The sequence below is a fragment of a genome, unplaced genomic scaffold, assembly GCF_019419815.1.
Source record: "Pyrus x bretschneideri cultivar Hongxiangsu unplaced genomic scaffold, Pyrus_bretschneideri_v1 Contig56, whole genome shotgun sequence".
Classification (NCBI taxonomy): Eukaryota; Viridiplantae; Streptophyta; class Magnoliopsida; order Rosales; family Rosaceae; genus Pyrus; species Pyrus x bretschneideri.
This window is the reverse complement of record NW_025999794.1, coordinates 1,092,919-1,114,150: the sequence shown is the minus strand read 5'-3', so window position 1 is coordinate 1,114,150 and position 21,232 is coordinate 1,092,919. Positions and strand designations below refer to the sequence as shown.

General features: G+C 37.6%; 2 protein-coding genes across 2 annotated transcripts; both read right to left on the bottom strand.

The window, feature by feature from the left end:
• Nucleotides 1-14,148: 14,148 nt before the first annotated feature.
• On the bottom strand, nt 14,149-15,044 carry LOC125471036. The gene has a single exon (XM_048570885.1). The coding sequence runs from the start codon at nt 15,029-15,031 to the stop codon at nt 14,627-14,629; it is 405 nt and encodes a 134-aa protein (XP_048426842.1). The 5' UTR covers nt 15,032-15,044; the 3' UTR covers nt 14,149-14,626.
• Nucleotides 15,045-15,708: 664 nt separating this feature from the next.
• Nucleotides 15,709-18,217, bottom strand: LOC125471058 (probable serine/threonine-protein kinase At1g54610). Its single transcript, XM_048570923.1, has 6 exons — nt 17,663-18,217; nt 17,258-17,542; nt 16,745-17,059; nt 16,391-16,612; nt 16,055-16,149; nt 15,709-15,805 (listed from the first exon to the last, which is right to left on the bottom strand). Exons 1-6 carry the CDS (start codon nt 18,041-18,043, stop codon nt 15,709-15,711), a joined length of 1,395 nt encoding a protein of 464 aa, XP_048426880.1. The 5' UTR covers nt 18,044-18,217.
• Between the last annotated feature and the right edge of the window lie 3,015 nt (nt 18,218-21,232).

Here is a 21,232-nt window from a genome sequence, read left to right as displayed (position 1 = left end):
AGATAAATCTCTTTTTTTTTTTTTTTTGAACAAACGATATTATCTATACTAAAGGGGAGAGGGATGAGCTAAGTCTCATAATGGACCAACAATAATATGGTTCAAATTCACTTTTGGAGATAATCAAACCTAAAACCTCTCACTTAAAAGTGAAAATAAATATCACCAGACCATAATATTAAGTAGCTAGATAAATCTCATCTAAATGAAGTACTTAACATACTAAGCTACTTGAGTTAGCTTAGTGACGAGGGTGGGTAAAGGAGATGGGTAAGAGTACCGTAGATTCAATGTTTAAAATCCTCTACTGTAAAATAAAGTTACTTAACATACTAATCTAAGAGAACATTTAAATAGCTGTAAGGATGAAGGTGATATGATGAGTTTACAATAGTGTTTGATTAGTTTGATAATCAAGATTTAGTTTTTTTTTTTTAATTATTTTTAAGAAACAATATAGTTTCCACAATGTTTTCATTTATACGTGAAAATTTCTCACACCCTTTAATATAAATATATTATTATATTAAAAAAAAACAATAATAGTTTGATTTTTTTTTAAAGATTTGGTGGGAAATAGATGGCACAAGTATTTTTGTCACCTAACATAGTAGACGGGAAATAGTCGGCAAAAACTTGGCGAAACCACATCCTTACAAGTACATATGAAAAAGTGGCGGAACCACATCCTTACGACCTGGCGAAACCAAATCCGACAAATTATGAGAATTAGCCCCCCACCACTAAACATTGTTTTTCTCTACCTCCATTTCTTTCCTTTGATCATTTCTACTTTCCATCTCTCATCTTTTTCTCTTTCTCAAATTTTCTCTTTGATAGCAGGTTTAGGTGAAGAAAATAGAATGTGAATAATGAAAATTGCACTCATTTCAAGTGATTTAAGTATTTACCAACACTCATAAACAACTGAGACACATTCCTAATCATGAATCACTTTGAAATTCCTGAAAATAGGTGGGAAAAGATCTTTTTAGTTGTTACATGTGTGTAGTTTCCCAAGCTTTGGGACTTCTCAAAGAGTCAAATTAGATTTGTAGTAATTCTTGTCCAATTGTAGAAGATCGAATTGATCCTGAACCGAAAATGTCTTACTAAATTCCGAATTGATTCCTTTCAGGATAGGATTCCAAAAACCGATCACACACCGAATTTTGGGATTTTTGGTATTTTGGTACGGTTCGGAATGGGATCCTGAGCAAGAAGAGGGTGAAGAAAAGTTAAAGTGCAAAAATCCTAAATAAAAGGTCCTGAGGTCTTGAAGAGCAAAAATATTCAGCATCGATTAAGATTTAACACCCAAATGCAAAAATCTAAGTAACTTTTTACTAAAGTTCAACACCCAAATGCAAAAATCTAAATTACTTAGGTTCATGCTCAGAAATTCAACGCCCAAATGCAATTTCATTCTGAAATTCTAAATAGCATAGATTCATGCTCAAAAATTCAACACCCAAATGCAATTTCGTTATGAAATTCTAAACAACTTAGATAGTTAGGTTCATGCTAAGAAATTCAACACCCAAATGCATATGCTCAGATTCATGTTCGAATCAAAACCCCAATCCGAAACAAAACCATAAGTTTTGAAACATATACCTTGATTTTGGGGCTCGAAAGTCACTAGATCGAAAAGGAGAGAGAGATGAGAGGCGGAGTTAAGAACTCGAGAGAAAGGGTATGGTATGGCGGCTGGAGTGAGATTGATAGGGTATGGTGTGGTGGCTAGAGTCGAGATTCGCAAAATGTGGGCAGAGGAAAAACTCAAGAGAAATGAGGGAGGGTTCGAGAATGACAAAATGTGAGAGACTAGGAGAGAGATTGTTTCGGTACATTTTAGGATTTTCGGTGTTTTTTTTCCATTCCTACCATTCCTCACCAATTTTTTGTAAGCTTCTGGCTACACAATTAAGTCTAAACTCCCTTTTCCAGAGAAACTAACTTACATCGGAGCTCGTGGCTTTGGTCTTTGACCAAAAGTGTTTAATTATTTTGTAGGTACAAATTCATTAGGATTAATGATGATTTTTGTTACTATAAATTGGTGCTCTGGTTGAGATCCTAATTTAATTCTCTTAGAAGGCTCTTACTCCTTTCGGAATTTCAACCACCTTGGTTTTCTCACAGCTCCTAGTTTTTGAATTTTTTCATAAAATTGTTTGATCCTAGACAAAAGATACAATGGCTGAAAATTTTGAAAACACGATAAATAGTGCGCTCTACGTACCTGGATATGGACCAAGAATAGAGGACACGATGTGGCCTCGCACCGCCATCCTCACGGTTGAATACCATGGCCAAACCATCGTGGACTACCACAACATCCACTGACGCAGCCCAAACCCAGGAGCAACCCCAAGAAACTGTAGCAGCAGAGGTTCACCTCTTAAAAGCCCAGACACAACAACTCTGCTTGCTGCTTAACAACCCTTGCATGCCTAGGCAGCGCCAGCCCAGCTCGCTGCCCAGCAGCCATTGCATGCTGATGTAGGAAAAAATTTTGATTATTTCAAACGCAATAAAATTAAGGGAGTTTTAACGAAAAGTCTACAGTACAGTTCACTTTAACGAAAAACCACATTTTTACACTAAAAAGTCAATCCTGGTACTATTCACTTTACCCTTTATTTTGTCCTTATCATTAAAACTCAAAGTTTTCAAGCCCTTTTCATTAGTTTTCCTTAAAATTAAAAGAAAGAAGTGGTGAACAATAAAGAAAAGTGATTGGAGAATTGGTAATTCACGTGTTAATAAATTATTTGCTATTGCCATCTCTTGAAAGTTGATATTTTGGACTTTCTAGGTTGTTTGGATCAACATTACTTTTATTTCTAATGTGTTTAGATGAACGTTACTTTTATTGTTTGTCTTTTGGGGTTTCAAGGGCTTTATTATTTGTCTTTTAGTTTCCGTCTTAATTACTTAAGTCTTTTGAGATGCCCAGGGGGTTGTAATTTGTTTATTTGAGCCAGTTGGCTTCTCATTTGTAAGCATCTTTCATCTTTCAATAAACCAATCAAATTATCCTTTGAAATTTCTATTAAATTGGTGAACTCTAGAATTTTAATCTTCAAGGATTTACCCTTCTAATCCCTACTAGCTTTGTGTTGCATCAATTGGTATTAGAGTAGGGATTTTCTCTGTTCTAATGACAATCGATCGTGGGAGAAGGTAACTTAAGCAACGTTGATCACAAGGTTGTTATGATAGATGCGGAGTACGCAGAGGGAGTTGCCCCAAGCCAACCTCATCTAGTTGATGTTGAAGGTATTCAAATTTTCTTAGGAAGTAATTGCATTGAAGGTTTTCTATTACGGATTTGAGGATGTAGAGAAACTTTTCAAGACACTACCAATTCCGGAAAGAGAGATGGTGAAGATGGTTGCTTCTTGTCTAGATAGCGATGTGTGTTAATGATGGATCAAATGCAAGAGTCTAGGTGACAACAAGGTAAATATCCTACCTAAACTTGGCGTTGGTTGAAGCATCTAGGTGTAAGCAATTCTTTCCCGATCTCTACAAATTCTATTTGGTAAGAACAGGTCAAACATTCATTAGAAAAGAAGCTACAATGATGGAGACTGAAATTTCATTTTGCCAAGAAACAGTAGAGATCATGGTGGACGAAAAAGAACAAAAAATTTTGCTTGTTGAGAATAATGTTGAAGAAGACCTCCTGGAACATAACAACTCACAAGTGGAGACTCAAGAAATTCAAGGTATGGGTGATTCTGAAATTGTTATCACTTTCGAGAATCATTGACACACCCTGACCGAAATCAAGGCGTGTTGGCCGTCATGTGAGGGTGACGTAGCCATGTGCACAATGCGGAAGCAATATTAATATAAGAAATGCGAATAAATAAAAACCAAACTAACTAGAGCACTAAATAAGAACAAGTGTAAGACGAAATAAGTGTGAATTCACAACTAGAGCATAAGTAGTCTAAGTGCAGCCTAGCAGGACGAATACTAATTACACAACACCAAAGGTAATCCTACAATGGTGATAATCTGTCAGAGCTACCGTGGATTCCTCGCAAGCCACCAAATAGCACTCCTAACTAGAACCTGGAGGGGCGCAAAACAGAAAGTGTGAGTGGGCAAAAACAAAACTTTTCAAAAACATTTTATTTCTCAAAAGTTCTAACCCCTCACTGTAAAACCTGTATAATTTCCTAGAAACTAGAATACATATATATACCATAACCATGCTCAGAATAGCCCAAATTCACAAATATGCCATGTTGAATATCTTAGCATAAAAATATATGTAAGCCAGGTGATATAAATCAATGCAAATGATATTTCAGCCGGACATAGCGTAGTCAATCGATGCTTGGGGGCTACGACCCTTCCACATACCAGTGAGTGGGCTTTTGGTTTTCTGTATATACCTATATACTTGAGATTTTTTTTTTCCCAGAAACAAAATCGTGAGGGCATAGTCGGGGCCCAAAGCGGACAATATCGTGCTATGGTGGTGGAGCAGGCCCAGGATGTGGTGGACCCCAGGCCGAGATGTGATAAACATCAATTTATTAAAGAGAAATTTTATTTGAACCCATGTAACATCTTTCTACACCCAATTTAAATTTAAATTGTTAATTGTCTATTTTACCCTATTGCATAATTACTATTAAGTACAAAATGAAATTAATAATAAAACTCAAATTTATCAATAAACCCATTAAACCCAACCATCACTTCTTGTTTATCCTACGTTCATTCTGGCTAAAACTCTAATAGGTCTTGTAGAGAAAAACAAGCTTTTTTATTGATGGACGGTGATTTTGAAGTTTTAAATCCTACAACTAAGGTATGACTCAATTTATGAATATTTTGTTCGTTTGATTTCAATTTTTTTTAAAGTTTAGAAGATGAGTATTTGGGTTTCAATTTTTTTCATCAATCCCAAATGGTTTGTCAAACTTTATGCAATTGGAAAATTCTAAGGAAAAACTTCTTACCAATATTCTTAGATTATAAACTTCCATGCTTGTTGATGAATATAAGGGGATGAATTGTTTGATTTGTTACTTATGCACATCAATAGAAATATAAAAGAAAGGCAAATGTTTGGGTTTGGTGGCAAAAAGAAAAAAAAGTAGCCATGGAAATGCTAGTGGGAAGAGGAGGGGGGGGGCAAGGACACCTCTTTTTTTTAAAAAAAAAAATTCAACTATAGATGTTAGTTTATAAAGGGAATGAGTGTAAAGATAACTTAACATTTTGAATTAGGTTTGAGAGGGTAGTTCAGGTAATAAATTTGGGTTTAAAGAGAGATTAATTCTTTAATAAAAAAACAATATGCATGAAGAGAGTAAGTTGGGTGCATAAAAAGGTTACATGGGTTCAAATAAAATTTCCCTTTATTAAATTGGAGTTAAATGTCATTGTATACCAACCCAGAAAATTGGAGAAGGAAAAATATTTTGATTATCATTTGCCATATTTTAATCTTGTTTGTGGAATTAACTTCATGATTATTCCACCTAAGTACACTGAAAGTTTGGCTTCTCGAGTTGAAGAATTTATGTGCTCAACAAGGAAGTTGTATGCTGGCTACCAATTCTAGAAAGAGAGATGGTAAAGATGGTTGCTTCTTCTTTAAATGGTGACATGCGTTTATGGTGGGATCATATGCAAGAGTCTAGTGATGAGCGCATGTTTTACTATTTAATTTACTTCGAAAGTTACATTTTCTTGTGATATTAGAAGTAAATGAAAGGAACTACATGGTTTGTGCCTTTGTGACTAGAATAATGAGAATGAAATGTTTATAATATATTTTTGTAATTTCTAGTCAAGTGGGTTTGATGGAGTTTAACTTCTAGTCAACAACTCATTCATTTCCTCTTCATTTCTTTTTGGTGTGGGAATATGTTGAATTGTCTTGTTAGCCAAAAAGAAGATTTGAATAGTCATACATCTCTCTACCTTGTCACTTTTTTCAAGATCTTTAAGGAATCAACCCCTTCGTCGTTGTCTCTTCTTCGGATTTTGACTTTGGTAACATAAGATTGAATTGCAAAAAATACCATCCGGATCGTTTTTTTTATCGATATTCCTGGTTACTAATACTAACTAGGAAATCTCTATTAAACAAAATAAAATAGTGAATTCTTTCAAAATAAAAGAGTGAATTCTTTCCTGCGAGGGTGAGCTAACTCCAAAAGCCAGTCCTTAGTTCGGATTGTAGTCTGCAACTTGCCTACATGAAGTTGGAATTGCTAGTAATCGTCGGTCAGCCATATGACAGTGAATTCGTTCCCGGGCCTAGGAAAGGGGGATTAGCATCTTTTCTTTCACAATTCCAAGAAGGCAGCTGACATACACTGTTCAACAAAAGAGGAATTTTTCACAGAGTAAAAGTCAGAGAGATGGAAAATTATCATGCTAAAACCCATTCTAGTTGTGGTTTTGCAAATGAGGAATGAATTGGGGCAGTTTGTGCATTTGTTTTCTTGATCGAATTATGCGAATGAGGAAATTCTAGATTGGGGGATGTTATCAAAGGCTGCAAGGTCACAATAGAAGATCAAAGGCACAAGTGTGATGTTAACAGATGAAGAAATTAATGGGTACTTTAATATAGAAAGCGGTTAGTGAAGAGTTCAATTTTTGTTCAGTTTCTTATCTAGTATTTGTTATCAATAGATGAATCAGAAGGGGAAGACAAAAAAGAAGAAGAAATGGCTGATTGGAGGAATCAAAGAGGCAACTTGGTCATAATTCAACAGAACAAGAAAAAGACAAGTAGTTGGAGATGAAATTGGCAGATAGAAGTGCGGAAGTTCAGGGGATTTTTCAAGCTTTTCCTAAACTAAATTTTCCTTTTAATTTTATGATGAATTCAACATTATTTCCTTTCAATTTTATGTTAAATCCCTCACCCATGATCTCCTTGTATAGTGATCATCCAAGGGCATTTTGGTAACTACGGAATAACTTGGAGATGAAACTTATATTCTTACCAATCTCCTAGAATATCCTCTCTAAAAAAGATATTATTGTTGCAGTCATACTTAGAATAGGAATGTGATTGTGTAAATCCTAGGGAATCTGGGAAAGTATTATATATTCCTATTAGGATTAGATTACCTATTAAATGTTGTAATCCTAAAGGGAAAGGTTTTACCCTTTCTACTACTATAAATAAAGGCCCAATGGGGTGAATCAAACACACCCACAATTACACATCTCTCTCTTTTTCTCTACTATTGCCACACCTTTCTCTCCCTCTATGGCCTCCATAATTGTTCAGTAAATTATGCCTACAACACGTTATCAGCACGCTTAAAATAAAGGTACGGTTAAAATAAGGGAAGATATTTGGAACATCCACAAAGCATGAAAACATTCCCCATGATGCATGAACCCCCTATGTTTACATTTTCCTTCCGATATATATATATATATATATTGTATATGTTCATATATTTGTCAATATATATATTTGTTTCATGCATCGCACAATTAAATTGTTATGTGGAATTTCTGAGTCAAAGAATTGAAAGAAATTCGAAGCAATTAGGGTTTTTCAAACCCTAAGATTGTCGAACAAAAAAAAAAAAAATTAAAACTTTTGGGAAAATTTTTGTGGCTGAACCCAGCCTCGAAACACACCAAGCCTGAAGCTTGGGTATGTGACTGGACTATTTTTTTTTTAGGCTTAAATTGGACCGAGCCTGCAACTTGGGTCCACTGTTGCATGGGCTTCAAGCCCCTTGTCAGTTCCAGCAGCTAGCAAACGTGCTGGCCTTCTCGCACCTCAGCACATCGCTAGTAGCCTTTGCGCTAGTGGGCCTTCCTCCAACTCGGTCTGCTTTCAATTGCAAGCTTGCAGCTTGCTTGGTACGCTGGGCTGCACCGCAAACTTGCCCAAGCCCAAAAGCAGCCAAGTTTTTTTTCCTGCTTTGATGGGCTGTTCATCTCAGTCATGGCCCACCTTTGTAGCCTATATGGGCTGTTTTGCAACCATGACCCGAAACTAAAGGCCTGCAATTTTTTACAGGGCCGTGTATTGCAGCCAACCAAAGTGTGTTGGGCTGTATCCCTTTTTCGACCCAATGCTATTTTTGGCATTTTAAATAATTTTAACCTGAATATTATTATTATTATTATTTTTGCTTCTACGATCGACCCCGAATGGTCCCGATCTATTGAATTAATTAAAAGTGACCTGTAGTCCATTAACCTGATAATGAATCCAAAATTATTGACCTGAAGATCACTTTTGGACATTAATGATTCAATAATTTATTTTTATACTTTGAACCGTCACATACTTTCGTAGTAACGAAACTCTCACACTTGAGTTCTCGAAGAAACTCAAATCCACTATACTTAAATCAACATATTGCATTATGTGTTTCTTACAGGAACCTCTCTTTTATGAACTAAATGTTCATAAACTAAATTGAACCTTTAGTTTTAAATTTAGTGCCTTTGAAACCCGAAGTTTTCATAAAACAATACACCCATAAAAACTTGACGTTTTTTCATGAAAACCATGTCTTAGAATCCGAATGTTCTAACTTTGATGCTTATGGATGATTTATTCCCATAACACCAATCACAATCTTGTTCCCTCAAATTCAATGGATTGTCGAACTAATGAGCTGAGAAACCATTGAAGCCAACAATGGCAAAGAAGAGCTGAATAAGCCTCCGCCATGATCTTCATTCGAAGACTTATGCGCGAAGCATTATCAATGGAAATACCTCTGAACGAGGATTCCATGGCTCTTTGGCTCGCTCCTATAGACCGTGTGATCATGCGACATATTGCCTGAAGCACACATGATTACGTCCATGAATGAGTACAATTTTGAAGTTTATAAATCCGATCAAATTTTGACTAGAGAATATTTTTCTCGTCATTCCATGTTTCTAACTCACCCCTGAAGCAGCAGTGTAGAAAGCGGAAGTTTACCACATTCTCGAATTTGATTACCACCACAAACATATGGTAGAATCAGGGCCTGCCAAGGTGTGGCATCATGCCCGAAGTGTGATCCTTGGCACCTAAGACCTAAAACTTCAAGAATAAGGGATAATATTCCTGAACCTTAACCCTGCAAAATTTTTTTCCGTCTTGATGGAATAGATCATTGGTTATGCACTTGTTCGTGCCCATACCAATGTTGTTAAGGAGTACCATTCTAGTAGTCAATATGTGAGACTAATTTTTGCTCCACCAAACACTATTAGATGAGTTGAATTTTGATACAGATGGCCTTGTTGGCCAAATCCCCTTAGTATACCATTTACTTTGTGAACATTTTTCCATGTTCTTGGATTCAAGTTTGGTGTATATTTTACTTATGAATAATCTTATTGATATTGTCCTCGAATATGAGTTAATTGAATCATGTTTCTTAATACATGTGACTGATTCAATTAAACACGTGATTAGGTTGGAATGTGGGAAAGTTGGTTGTGTGGATGAATGCTTACTACGCACACTAACTTTACACCTAAATCACATCTCTAACAACAACTTCAAGTCTGTCCAACCTGATTAAGAACATTGACACACTCCTCGTTGTATGAATGGTACTGCATCACCATTTAAGGGACCTTAAATTCTCCCTGACGTTGAGTTTTTAAGGATATTCGAGATGACAATGATCATAAATGAAACCATTGAAGAAAATAGAGTGAAATATCTTTGCACCACCTCCAAAAATGAGCTTGAAGCTTTGATTTGGGGCTAATGGGTTGTCTACCAACTGAGAATATGGCCGGCTTGAAGCCTGGTGATTGAGCAGTTTACTTGCTTTGGCATGACCTTTTGGGACATTGAGGTCGAACACTGATGCTACAATGCATCTCCTTATCTGAAGTAAGGATATTGTGCCTACAAGCACACTTGGCCAAGCATGCTCATTAGGGAAATTGATTTTCTATATCATTTCTTGCAAAGATACGACACGACTCTCTTTTCACAGTGGATTCAAGGGAATATATGTGGACTAATCCAACCAAAATGCGGACCATATAAATACTTATGGTTTTGGTTAATGAATCGACAAACTGGTCACATGTTTGTCCACACACATTGCTGCTAAACCTCATGGCCGATTATGGGTTCACCACCTTACTTATCCCTTAAGGTTCAGAGACTGGATAATGTCGGAGAGTTTATATCAAAGGTTTTTGCTAAAGTATTGCATGTCGTTTTGAGTTTCTAATTGAAACATCAAATTCCCGTGTTCACCCCAAATAGCCTCGCCTAGTGATCATAAAGCGCAATTTAAATGATCGCCCGAATTTTGGTGAACATACCAAGTTTTCAGTTTCTGCCTAGGGCTATGTAATCCTTGTACGCAGTTATGTTGGTCTGGCTTGAGGCCCATTGCCACCCAACCTATATGACGTTACAGTTGGTTACTGGGTATGAACCTGACAATTTTCGTATTCACGTATTTGGGTGTGCATTCCATGTGCCAAGTTGCGCCACCGCAACGTACCACCATGGGTCCTCAAAGAAGGATGTGTATCTTTTGTCAATCATGATTCTCCTTCACACTAGCTCTCTTAGAGCCCTTGCATGCGATCTCTTTACTGCTCATTTGCAGGTTGTCACTTTAATGAGATGGTCTTCCCGCCGTTAGGTGGAGATAAGAACGTCAACATTCATGTAGAACGACGTGAATTTGCATGGACGTTACCCACTATGTCTCATCTCGATCCCCACACCGCACATGTATGATAAGTAAGTGCGATGAATTCTAGATTTTAGAATGTTGCACCAAATGCATTCCTCTGATCTAGCTAAAGTGACGAGATCATATACCAGCTGCAAACATGCCTACAGGGATAGACATACTTAATGGACATTGAGTCAACATCCCTGGAGGTTGTGCCGCCCCCATTGGATGGTTTAGACGCCCTTGTTGGACGGTCCGGTACATCTGTGGATAGCCAATCAATCTGTCTTGGCCTGGAGCATGATAGATCGCTCAGTTCGTATGATTCACTTCCCTAGAAGAGGAAGACACGACATGACACAACAATGAATTTAAACTCGATGCTGTCTCAAATCATTTCCATCTCATGAGATTAATCCAGATTTCTCCCGAGATTTAAAGTTCTTAGTCCAGTATACTAGTTTGGATGAGCTAAATGGAATTGAAATGAGATTATCATTGATGATGTTTTCACTTATATGGTAGCTACCGACATAAATGAAAAGCAACGATATTGAACCGTGTTCCGTTGATTAAGTGACAACGTAAAACTGATTGGACAACTAAAGTTACAATCCAGGTCAAATTCCTTACCAAAGTGTGTATTGGACCTATTTTTCCTACACAGCTCAAGGTAACCCTGTTGTGTTACAAGTGGGAAAGGAAGCGTTATGAGATGAATGAAATAGTGCGATATGATGCACGCCTTACGGCGCAAGGTTTCTCTCAAACGTCTTGTGATTAATAGCAGCATTATGAAATGTGGTTAGTGTTTTCTCCATGGGGATATAGATACGAAGATTTACATGTAAGTTCCTGAAGAATTACATGGACTGGTTCAAATAGTTCCAAAACCACGGAACACCCTCGTAACTCGTTTTAAGGCGTTCACTTATGGATTGAAAAATCCGACGGATGTGGTATACCCGTCTACGTAATTATTTGATTAGTCAGGGATGAATTATGCCCTTGCGTGTTAAACTATGAAGTCTTATTCCAAATTGCTAGAGTTACAATTTATGTTGTTGACACGAATCTCACTAAGACTCCGGAAGAGCTTGAGAAAACTGCCTCGCACCTGAAGATGGAATTTGAGATGAAGGATCTTGGGAAAACGCGTCTATGCTTTAACCTGAATTGCAAGCATTGTTTTGATGGTATTTTGGTCTACCAGTCGAACTACACCCCGAATGTGTTACTTTTGAGTATACCTTTGATCGTCCGTACGTTATATACACATGAGACCCTAAAGAGATTATGGAATCCGAAATTCCATATCTAAAGTTCAACTTTGCGCTTCGTTGTACTTAGCTCATTGTATTTAGACAGGACATCTCCTTTGCTGTTGATATATTGGTAAAGATGCAGCAACGCACCTACACGCATCCATTGAATTGGTATTAAAGACGTACCCTAAAGGTACTACATGGGCAAATCCCAATGCATCTCAATGGATCCAACCCCCCTGATCCTTGGAATGATGCTTGCCTTGTTTGTTATGCTGGCGCTGGTTACTTATCAAACCTGCACAAGGCAAAATCCCCAAATGGTTATGTCTTTACCGTTAGGGATATTGTAATATCTTGGAGGTCCACGATATGACCTTAGTTGCGAAATCTTCAAACGCCACAAATGAGACATGGTTAGGAGTTCTTGTTGAGAATTTCGAAGTACTTGCTGTGTTTTCATCCATCGTTGAGTCCCGACGACGATCCATGAAGATTATGCCGCATGTATCAACTCGACCAAGCCATGATACATTAACGAAGTCAAAGCCAAGACATATTGCGCCTACATCTACATCAGCAAAGCATTAGGAGATTGAAGTCATGCAATCCATTCCCAAGACAACTTGGCCGATCTCTTCACCAAGTCATTGCCCAAGTCTACATTTCAGAAGCTTGTCTAAGAAATCGGTATGCGTAAATTATCTGAGTTGAATCGCTTGTAGTTCTCTTATTTAAAAGTTATGTCTAACTCAGGAGGAGTATCTTGAAGCATACTCACATGATCTTAATGTACTCTTTTTCCCTACGATTAGGAGCATTTTTCCCACTGGGTTTTTGCTACCTAACTAGGTTTTAATGAGGCACCCATGCCGGTATGATCATACTCCGTTGAGTTCACTACCTTTGTCCAGTTTGACGAGCGTTTTAGACATTATGCATATTTTTCTTACTTTTCTCCTTAGTCTATGGGTTTACTCCATTCCATGGGCTTTACCATAGCCAGGTTTTTGTGAGTTTTTACAAATGCATACTTCAAAGTAAATTTGAGACTCACGATCACCCGTTGTGCCAATGACTCAATCAACTATTTTACCTTATCTGTTGAAGAATCTGATGTGATGGTTTGTTGAGTATTTACACACTCAAGGGGGAGTGTTGCAGTCATATTTAGAATAATGTGATTGCGTAAATCCTAGGGAATCTGGGAAAGTATTATATATTCCTATTAGGATTAGATTACCTATTAAATGTTGTAATTTTAAAGAGAAAGGTTTTACCCTTTCTACTACTATAAATAAAGGCACAATGGGGTGAATCAAACACACCTACAATTACACATCTCTCTCTTTCTTTCTACTATTGCTGCACCTTTCTCTCTTTCTATCGCCTCCATAATTGTTCAGGAAATTATGCCTACAACAATTATTATTGATTTATCAATTAGGATAAATAAAAAAATTATTATGGGATTAATCATTCAATTTTGGGTGGATCACCGTAACTAAATACTTAATTATTAATTAAACATTTCTAATCCTTCTAGTGTCACGATTCTTGTAGAGCCAAGCAGAAGGTGGCCATTGAGAAATATGTTCCGCCGAGAATATATAGATTCTGAGATCATTCCTGCAAACCTTTGTCCACAGCTCAACCCTCCTTTTGGAAAACATTGCTTGTGATACAAGAGAATAATAAATATTACTACTTTTCTGTCATTGTATACTTGAGTTCAATATTGATTTCCGTTAAGAAACAAGTAGATTTTTTATGTCAATTTTGTAATGCCTATCGATTCAAAAGCGATCATTGTGCGAGATGTGACTAAATGGATGAAGGCTCTTGTAAATTATTCCTGTAAAATTGTCAAGAGACACATTTCTCTTTCTTAGGATCATCCTGATGGAGGTTGGTGTAAGCTAAACGTGGAGGGACCAAGAAGGACAAATTCTAGTCGAATTGGAGCTGGTGGCGTACTTAGAGATCATAATGGCGACTGGTTAGGAGGTTTTGTTGTGAATTTGGGGCAAGGGCAGGTTTGTGATGCTGAATTATGGAGTTTATAGCTTGCTGTTGATAAGGGTGCTACTGATTTTCATATTGATATGGATTCCAAGGCTATTGTTATGTTGTTGAAGCAAACCCAAGTTGATAATTTCCATCCTCTTGACACAATTATGCACAGCTGCAGATTAATGATGAGACAACTGAGGAGGTGTCAGCTGGAACACATTTACAGAGAGAAGAATATTGTGGTGGATCAGTTGGCTAATTGTAGTTTTAATATGGATCTTGGCATTCTTGTATTTGATGAGCCTTCGGTTTGGATTAGACCAGCTCTCATAGATGATGCTGCTGGAGTACCTCGGACTTGTTTTGCTGTAGTTTTCTCTTTGGGTTGTGCTCCCCGTTCTTCACCAAAAAATAAAAAAATTATTAATTTCCCTTCCTTGTTATTCCCAAGAGAATTTGGCATAAATTATCGAGTAAAGAAAGGGTACATACAAAGATTTATTTATTGAACAAACTTAATTAAGGGAAAAACTCAGACCGAAAAAAGGAGGAAAAATAATTATAAGCTTGTAGGTTGCGCGCATGGAAGAATATAACATCTCAATTCCGTCTGTCTAGTCGATCTTAGTCCAGTCCGATCTGAACAATACTAGTTATTACATCTTGTCCGGATCAATATTTTCGGAAGTCCAATGTTGAATGAGATCTGCGGAACTGAGACAGTGCACTGCCTTCTGTATGGTTGATGATATCTGTTATAGAGGCCTGCAAGAGCGCGAAATTGTTGATGTTCTTCAGAATGTCAGGATTGATGTTCTTCAAAGCATTAGGATGACCTTCGGTGGTTGGGAATCGTTTTTGATGAGAACGGATTATTGGCGAAAGAGATGCATGCAAGTTGTCATATATGCAGTTGCTTCTTCTGCTTGGTTTGAAAGTAGTGGAGGAAGCGCTGCTGCATGCACTGTTGCCTGTCTCTTGGTCTTGGTCTTGGCCTTGGCTATGCAAGCTTCCCATTTCGCTATGGATGCTTCCCATATCCTGGCTGTGCCAACTTTCCAGTACTTGCCGGTACATGTTTGGTTCTGCCTTCTTTTCCACCTGCGAAAACTAAATAAGTACAAAAACCATATATGTACTTCAATCGTCTTGAACTATATATATCAATCACATGCATATGCAGTACAATTTTACAACTCCCCTTTACAGGGTGATAGAAATTCAATGATGTCTAAGGATGATACTAGTTTCATTTATCACATACCGTTTTTCTCCTCAAGCATACCCTGTTTAATTCTAACATTTGGATCAACGAAAGTAAAGGAAATCAAAGGACAGAACCAAATAGGGTGTGTGTAAGCAAATCATTTCACTTCTAAAAACTACTTAATTAGGGAGACACCGCAAAGAAACTTGTGAAACACATAACAGCTTAACTGAACTACCCGAATAAGTGGAACTAAGAAAAGGATTAATATTGGATAATTCAAATGAAATTTATGATTGAAGATCAGAGATCTATGAAGGTGCAAAACTTACCTCGTTAGAAGATTCGACTTCTCCTCTGACCTCTCGAACCTTTCTCTGAACCAGTCCGCGATTTGTTTGAGGCAATTGCTTTGGTTTGGAAGTCCTCCTTACATGTAATTAAGATGGAAAAGCACGCTATTAGCCATTGTGGTTTTGGTAGCAATTAAATAAAAGCCCTTGCTACATTTCATAATTTCTTGAAGATTTTGTAAGATTCAGGACAGTCATTGTTGTGAGGGTTCCATTTCTGCAATTTCTCCATTACAGAAAAACATTTTACTATGAACATAGTGCACCATAATATCAATGGGACATCGGAACCTGAAAAACAGAAACAGCACATCTAGCATCTAATGAATGATGGAAAAAATGCAACTGATACGCTAATGAATTTGTACAGTTGTACGCGAGAAGGATGTATTGAAAATTTACTAATGTTATCTTTGCGTTATGCAAAATTAAGATTCGATCAAATGTTGAAAACTTCATAAGAACAAATTAATCAAAATAATCAAAATAATCAATGAAAGTAAATTGCAATGTATTTAGTTGAAATTTGAAATAACATACTTCTTCTGGTCCTTGGTGTGAGTTCGTTCGTCCTCCTCTTTATACATTACTGGTAGAGCTGAAAGGTCACATGCCGACGGACTTGAACTAAAAAACTGAAACCAGAAAAAAATTTACAATTTGCAAATACATGTTGAGCAGTACTAAAATATATAGATCACTAAGACGTCTTTTACTTTCTCAAGCATTGTTGTTTCTACACTCACTTTTCTCTTAGAGCGATCAAATTTCATGCAGATTGCAGTTGGTGACCTAAATAAAAGGGAAGCTCGGGACTAAAAAGCAATAACGGAAAATATTGATTACACGAAGAAAGAGCTTCATGATTGTACTCACTTGACTTTGGAAAGCGGAAGCAGCATTGCCACGAGATGCCGGGTCCAGAGCAAGAAGTGTTGTTAAGAGATCAAATGATGATGTTGAGAAGTCCCTGAAGAGCTCTTCAAAACTAGGTTTGTAATGTTGTGGTGGTCGGAAGCTTGTTGGTAACTTCATTTTCTTCCAGTAATCCTCTCCGGGTGAACCACAAAGCTTGAAGATCCTATGAAGTTGCTCAACCTGAATACACAACTTAATGAATCTGCCTCTGTAATTTCTCAAAAATGATGGTGGGATCAATCGAAGATTCCTTGTGTGAATATAATCGCGGTTTCTGGTGTTGAAAATGAAGTTAAGACGAAATCATTTTACCTCGGTTCTCCCAGGCATAACTGGCCTCCCAAGAAACATTTCTGCCAATAGGCATCCTGCACTCCAAAGATCAATACCAACTCCATAATCTGTAGAACCTAACAAGAGCTCTGGCGCTCTGTACCAGAGTGTCACTACTCGGCTTGTAAGAGGACGTTTCTTTGGAGGAAAAAAGTTTGCAAGCCCAAAATCTGCAATTTTCAGCATCCCATTTCTGTCTATTAGCAAGTTTGAAGCTTTAATGTCTCGATGTAAAATCCCGTTTTCATGGCAGTGCTGGAGACCAGCAAGAAGCTGCTGCATATAGCACTTGACCTGTATGAAAGAAAAAAACGAAACAAAAACACCTAAATCTGTCTGTCTGATCATTGAGTACTATGAATTCCATACCATTTCCGTTACAGACTCAGTTCATTTGTACTTACTGCACACGTATAAGCCCAAAATCTACATAACATATATACGTAAGTAAATTTTTAGGTGTAGGGATAGATGATGCCGACAAATGCCAACCTGGGGTTCAGTGAGCCTCTGTCCAGGACGTGAGATTACTCTGGTCAAGTCGGACAGCATGAAATCAAATACGAGATATAGACTATACTGCATTCTTGATGTTGCTATCCCTTCAAGCTTGATGATATTGGGATGATCTAGCTTCTGTAGCATCGTTATCTCCCTTGCCATGAACTTGATACTCTCTGGCTCTGATGTGTCGAAGCGGACTTTTTTCAAAGCAACAATCTTTTTGGTGTCCCTGTCACGAGCTTTGTACACATTGCTGTAGGTTCCCTGCCCTATCTACAATGCCAAAGCCAAATATGGAAACCCAGATTCAGGTTTCTTGTCCACCAAGAAATCCCAACATCCTAATTCAAAAAAATTAGTAAGTAGAGTCTGTCTGAAGGAGTAACTAGTTACCTTAGCAAGTTTATCGTAGGAGTCGGCAGTCTTTGGAACAAAACCAACCAAGATATCTCGAGGCAAGTTCTCAGCCAGCCACTTCGGCCAGCCATCCACAATATCATCATCATCTCCTCCAATCTTCTTCAACATCATCCTTCCCGAAAAGTTCCCTCCATTCTTAGCTTTCTCTGTCTCTCTAACAACCAAACCTCCTCCTCCACCATCAGCAGTCTTATCCTCACCATTGAATGCCGCCTTAACATCCTTCCTTGAGTGTTTTAGGGTAGCGGGTTTTCCTCCGATGCTCCCCTTGACATAGCCATTGTCCCGTTTCAACTTGTCAAGGACTTGAAGGTCATGACTTGGGGAGTTGGTTTTCGACTGAACACAACCCATTAAGTCAGCGACGGACTTTGGAGGGGACGGTAGCACCTAGGCGGCGACAATGGTGGTGGTGAGGAATGACTGCATAGTAAATCCGGTGAATCAATGAATGAACATGGTTTGTAATTGGTAATGGTAAATAAAATTTTTAAGAAAATGCAATGAGGAAGCCGAAACAAGAGTGCGTGAGTGATACTGCCGTTTCTTGGCCGGCATTGCCTTGGGATTATACCAACCATTACATTGTCTTTGTAATTCCCTCCGCTTTCTCCGCCTTCAGAGTTGGGGTGGGCATTGGAAAACCAACATTCAATATATTTAATTATTTTTATTTTGATTTATCTTTTTCTTTCTAAAAGGACTTGGATGGTCACTCAGTACTACGATCTGACGGTATTCTTTTTCACTTGTGAGCGAGAGGTCTTAAGTTCGAATCTCGTGGATAACGAATTCAATACCAAATTAGATTGCCTATGTGTAGTTTAGACAAACTCCCCGCTTGTTAGTGGAAAATATATTGTTGTACGGGCAAAAAAAAAAAGGACTTGCATTGTGTTCTCAAGAAAATCAGAAGGACCAGAACACAACAATCATTATTACAGGCGGCAAGGATAGTTACCCATCCATTCACTTCATACCATGTTTTTGTACCATATTTTCATATTATCTTAGATGGCATCTGATGTGAACATCTACATCAATTTGAATTAATAAGATTTTTTTAATTTAATTCATTATTTAATAAGCAAATAATTAAGAAAGACTATTCGTATACCACAATTATCATTTAATTAATCAACATTTCCTAATTATTATTTTATTAAATTATGTTTAACTAAATTTAAAGATCTGATTAATTTGAATGATGTGGCTGTTCACATTAGATGTCATCTAAGATGACATGGAAATGCGGTACAAAAACATGGTATGAATAACATTATTCTTTCCATTTACCCAAAAAAAGGAAAACAAATTTTACACGGGGGGAAAAATCTCCATTAGGACTTATTTGAAAATGCTTTTCTAAGAAATACTTCTGTTCATAAATCATTTTATCCGAAGCATGTCAAAAGCTTGTTTTGAAGTGGTTTTAGAATAAACACGCGTGTTCACCGGGGGCAATGCTAGAAAGTTATTTCACTTGGGGCGCAACTAATTAAGCAGTGGTGGATGCATGTCCTCGTCGAATCCAAAAAACAGCGCATGCAATATCAATTTTTTTAAGTGAGGCATTTTGTTGATTACTTGCCAACCTATTTCGATTGTGTGCTTCCCCACTCGTCTGCGCCACATTTTAATTGTGACTTTAGGTCAATATTGTTATAGTAAACAGAAAAATAAATCATACATGTATGGGGTTAAGAGGTCAAATTTATTATACATGTGAGAAGATGGATTGTTAATGAGCCTTTTATCCTTTATTAATGTTATATTTGTCTCCCGATGGTTTTGAACGAGGAGCGAATGATACAGTTGATGATGGTGATGAGTTAATTATTATTTACCCCACTTTAATTTGACATACCAGTGAGCAACGGAAGACATCTGTGATTTAAGCAGGACTCTAATTCCTGTACACATTGATTATTATTCGCCTCCTCCTCTGGCTGTAAATAAGATTTAGCCCTGGTTGTGAAAACCCAAGCGCTTGTTTATGATTACAAATTTTGACATGCACTTTGTAAGTCAAAGCTTTGACAAGCAAAAGTGCTTTATGAAGAAGTATTTCCAAATGGTCCCAAAAATTTTAACAAAAATTCAAGTGTTTGCTAGAACAAAACATTTAACCTTTTCTCCGTTAGGAAAAAAAAAAAAAAACGAATCTTTAACATTATCAGAAGCTCATTTGGTTATCTAAAAGTGCTTTCGGCAGCAAATCAAGTCATCGAAAATTCAGGTACCGTTTGGTACGTGGGACGGGACGGAACAGAGTAGGATAAGACGTTCCGTCCCATGTTTGGTACGCCTTAAACGGGTGGAACGAGCTGTTCCACAGGACGAGTTTTGGGTGAATTTTCGTTCCACCTCACCCCCCTGGAACGACTCGTTCCACATCCGTGGAACATAAAATTATAACCTCTCCGTCTCCTTCTTCCTCCTTGTTTCCATCCGAGGGCATCTTTGCTCCCGCTCCGTTCCGTTCCGTCCTGTCCCGTCCCGTCCCGTCCCGTCCCATCCCATCCCGTCCCGTCCCGTCCCGTCTGCATACCAAACGATACCTCATTTTCCCAAGTCGAGCTCGAATAAAGTCGTTCGCGCTAATATAGGAAAAAAAATGAAATAAGAAGTGTGAATGCAAATAAATTTAGCGAACTTCCAGAACCATACCAAAGTATTGATCTGAGTATTCTGCTACTTCACAAATTCAGCTGCTTGCACTCTTTCCGGTGATCAGCTTCCGAGAGAAAGGGAGGCCAAGCAACAATCACTTCGAAAAGAAATTCACATACCCATTTGATGCCTGACAGCCCAAGACTTCTTTCATCGTTGTTCACTCGCAAACAAATCATGAGAGCTGTATCCGATTCCTGACAACCACGCTGGTCTTGCAAAAGCTCAGCAACACTGTTAGCCTGCAATAAACATCCGACTGAGATTCTGCTTGTTTTTTACTTCAACGGCTTGAAACGGCCAAGCGTGTCCATATCCCCCGGCAAGGAACACAGCTACATGCTGTTTAAAATCTTGACAAAGCCCTTATACTAATTACTTTGGTAAGATACTAGTGAGAATTATATAGCCTAAAATTGCCTCACCATATGGTCTTACACATATATTAAAAAAAGGGATCTGCTATCCACACGCCCCTTGTTAGTTTATGTCCCTTGATCTTCTTTAATTCAGTCGACCCGACGGCCGTAAATTAAGTGGGTGCGTATGAAGTAAAAAGTGGTGTGTGGAAAGCACAACCCTAAAAAAACCCCAAGCAATCTGTTGATGTTAATAGTCTTATTCTGATCAGTAAAATTTAGAAAGGTCTACCAAACCAAACAGATGATTAAGGTTCTTCAAGTCTTAACAATATAAAAAAGTAAATGACGGAGAAATTTGATAACTCAGTTAACCAACACATCAAAGGTTATAACACCCTTCAATGTCGAGACATTCCGAAACTTTCAACACTTCAAAATACTAGAGATTCAGCACAGTTCATTTCAAGACATGTTCTGACTACCAATTAAAACAATTTCATATTTATTT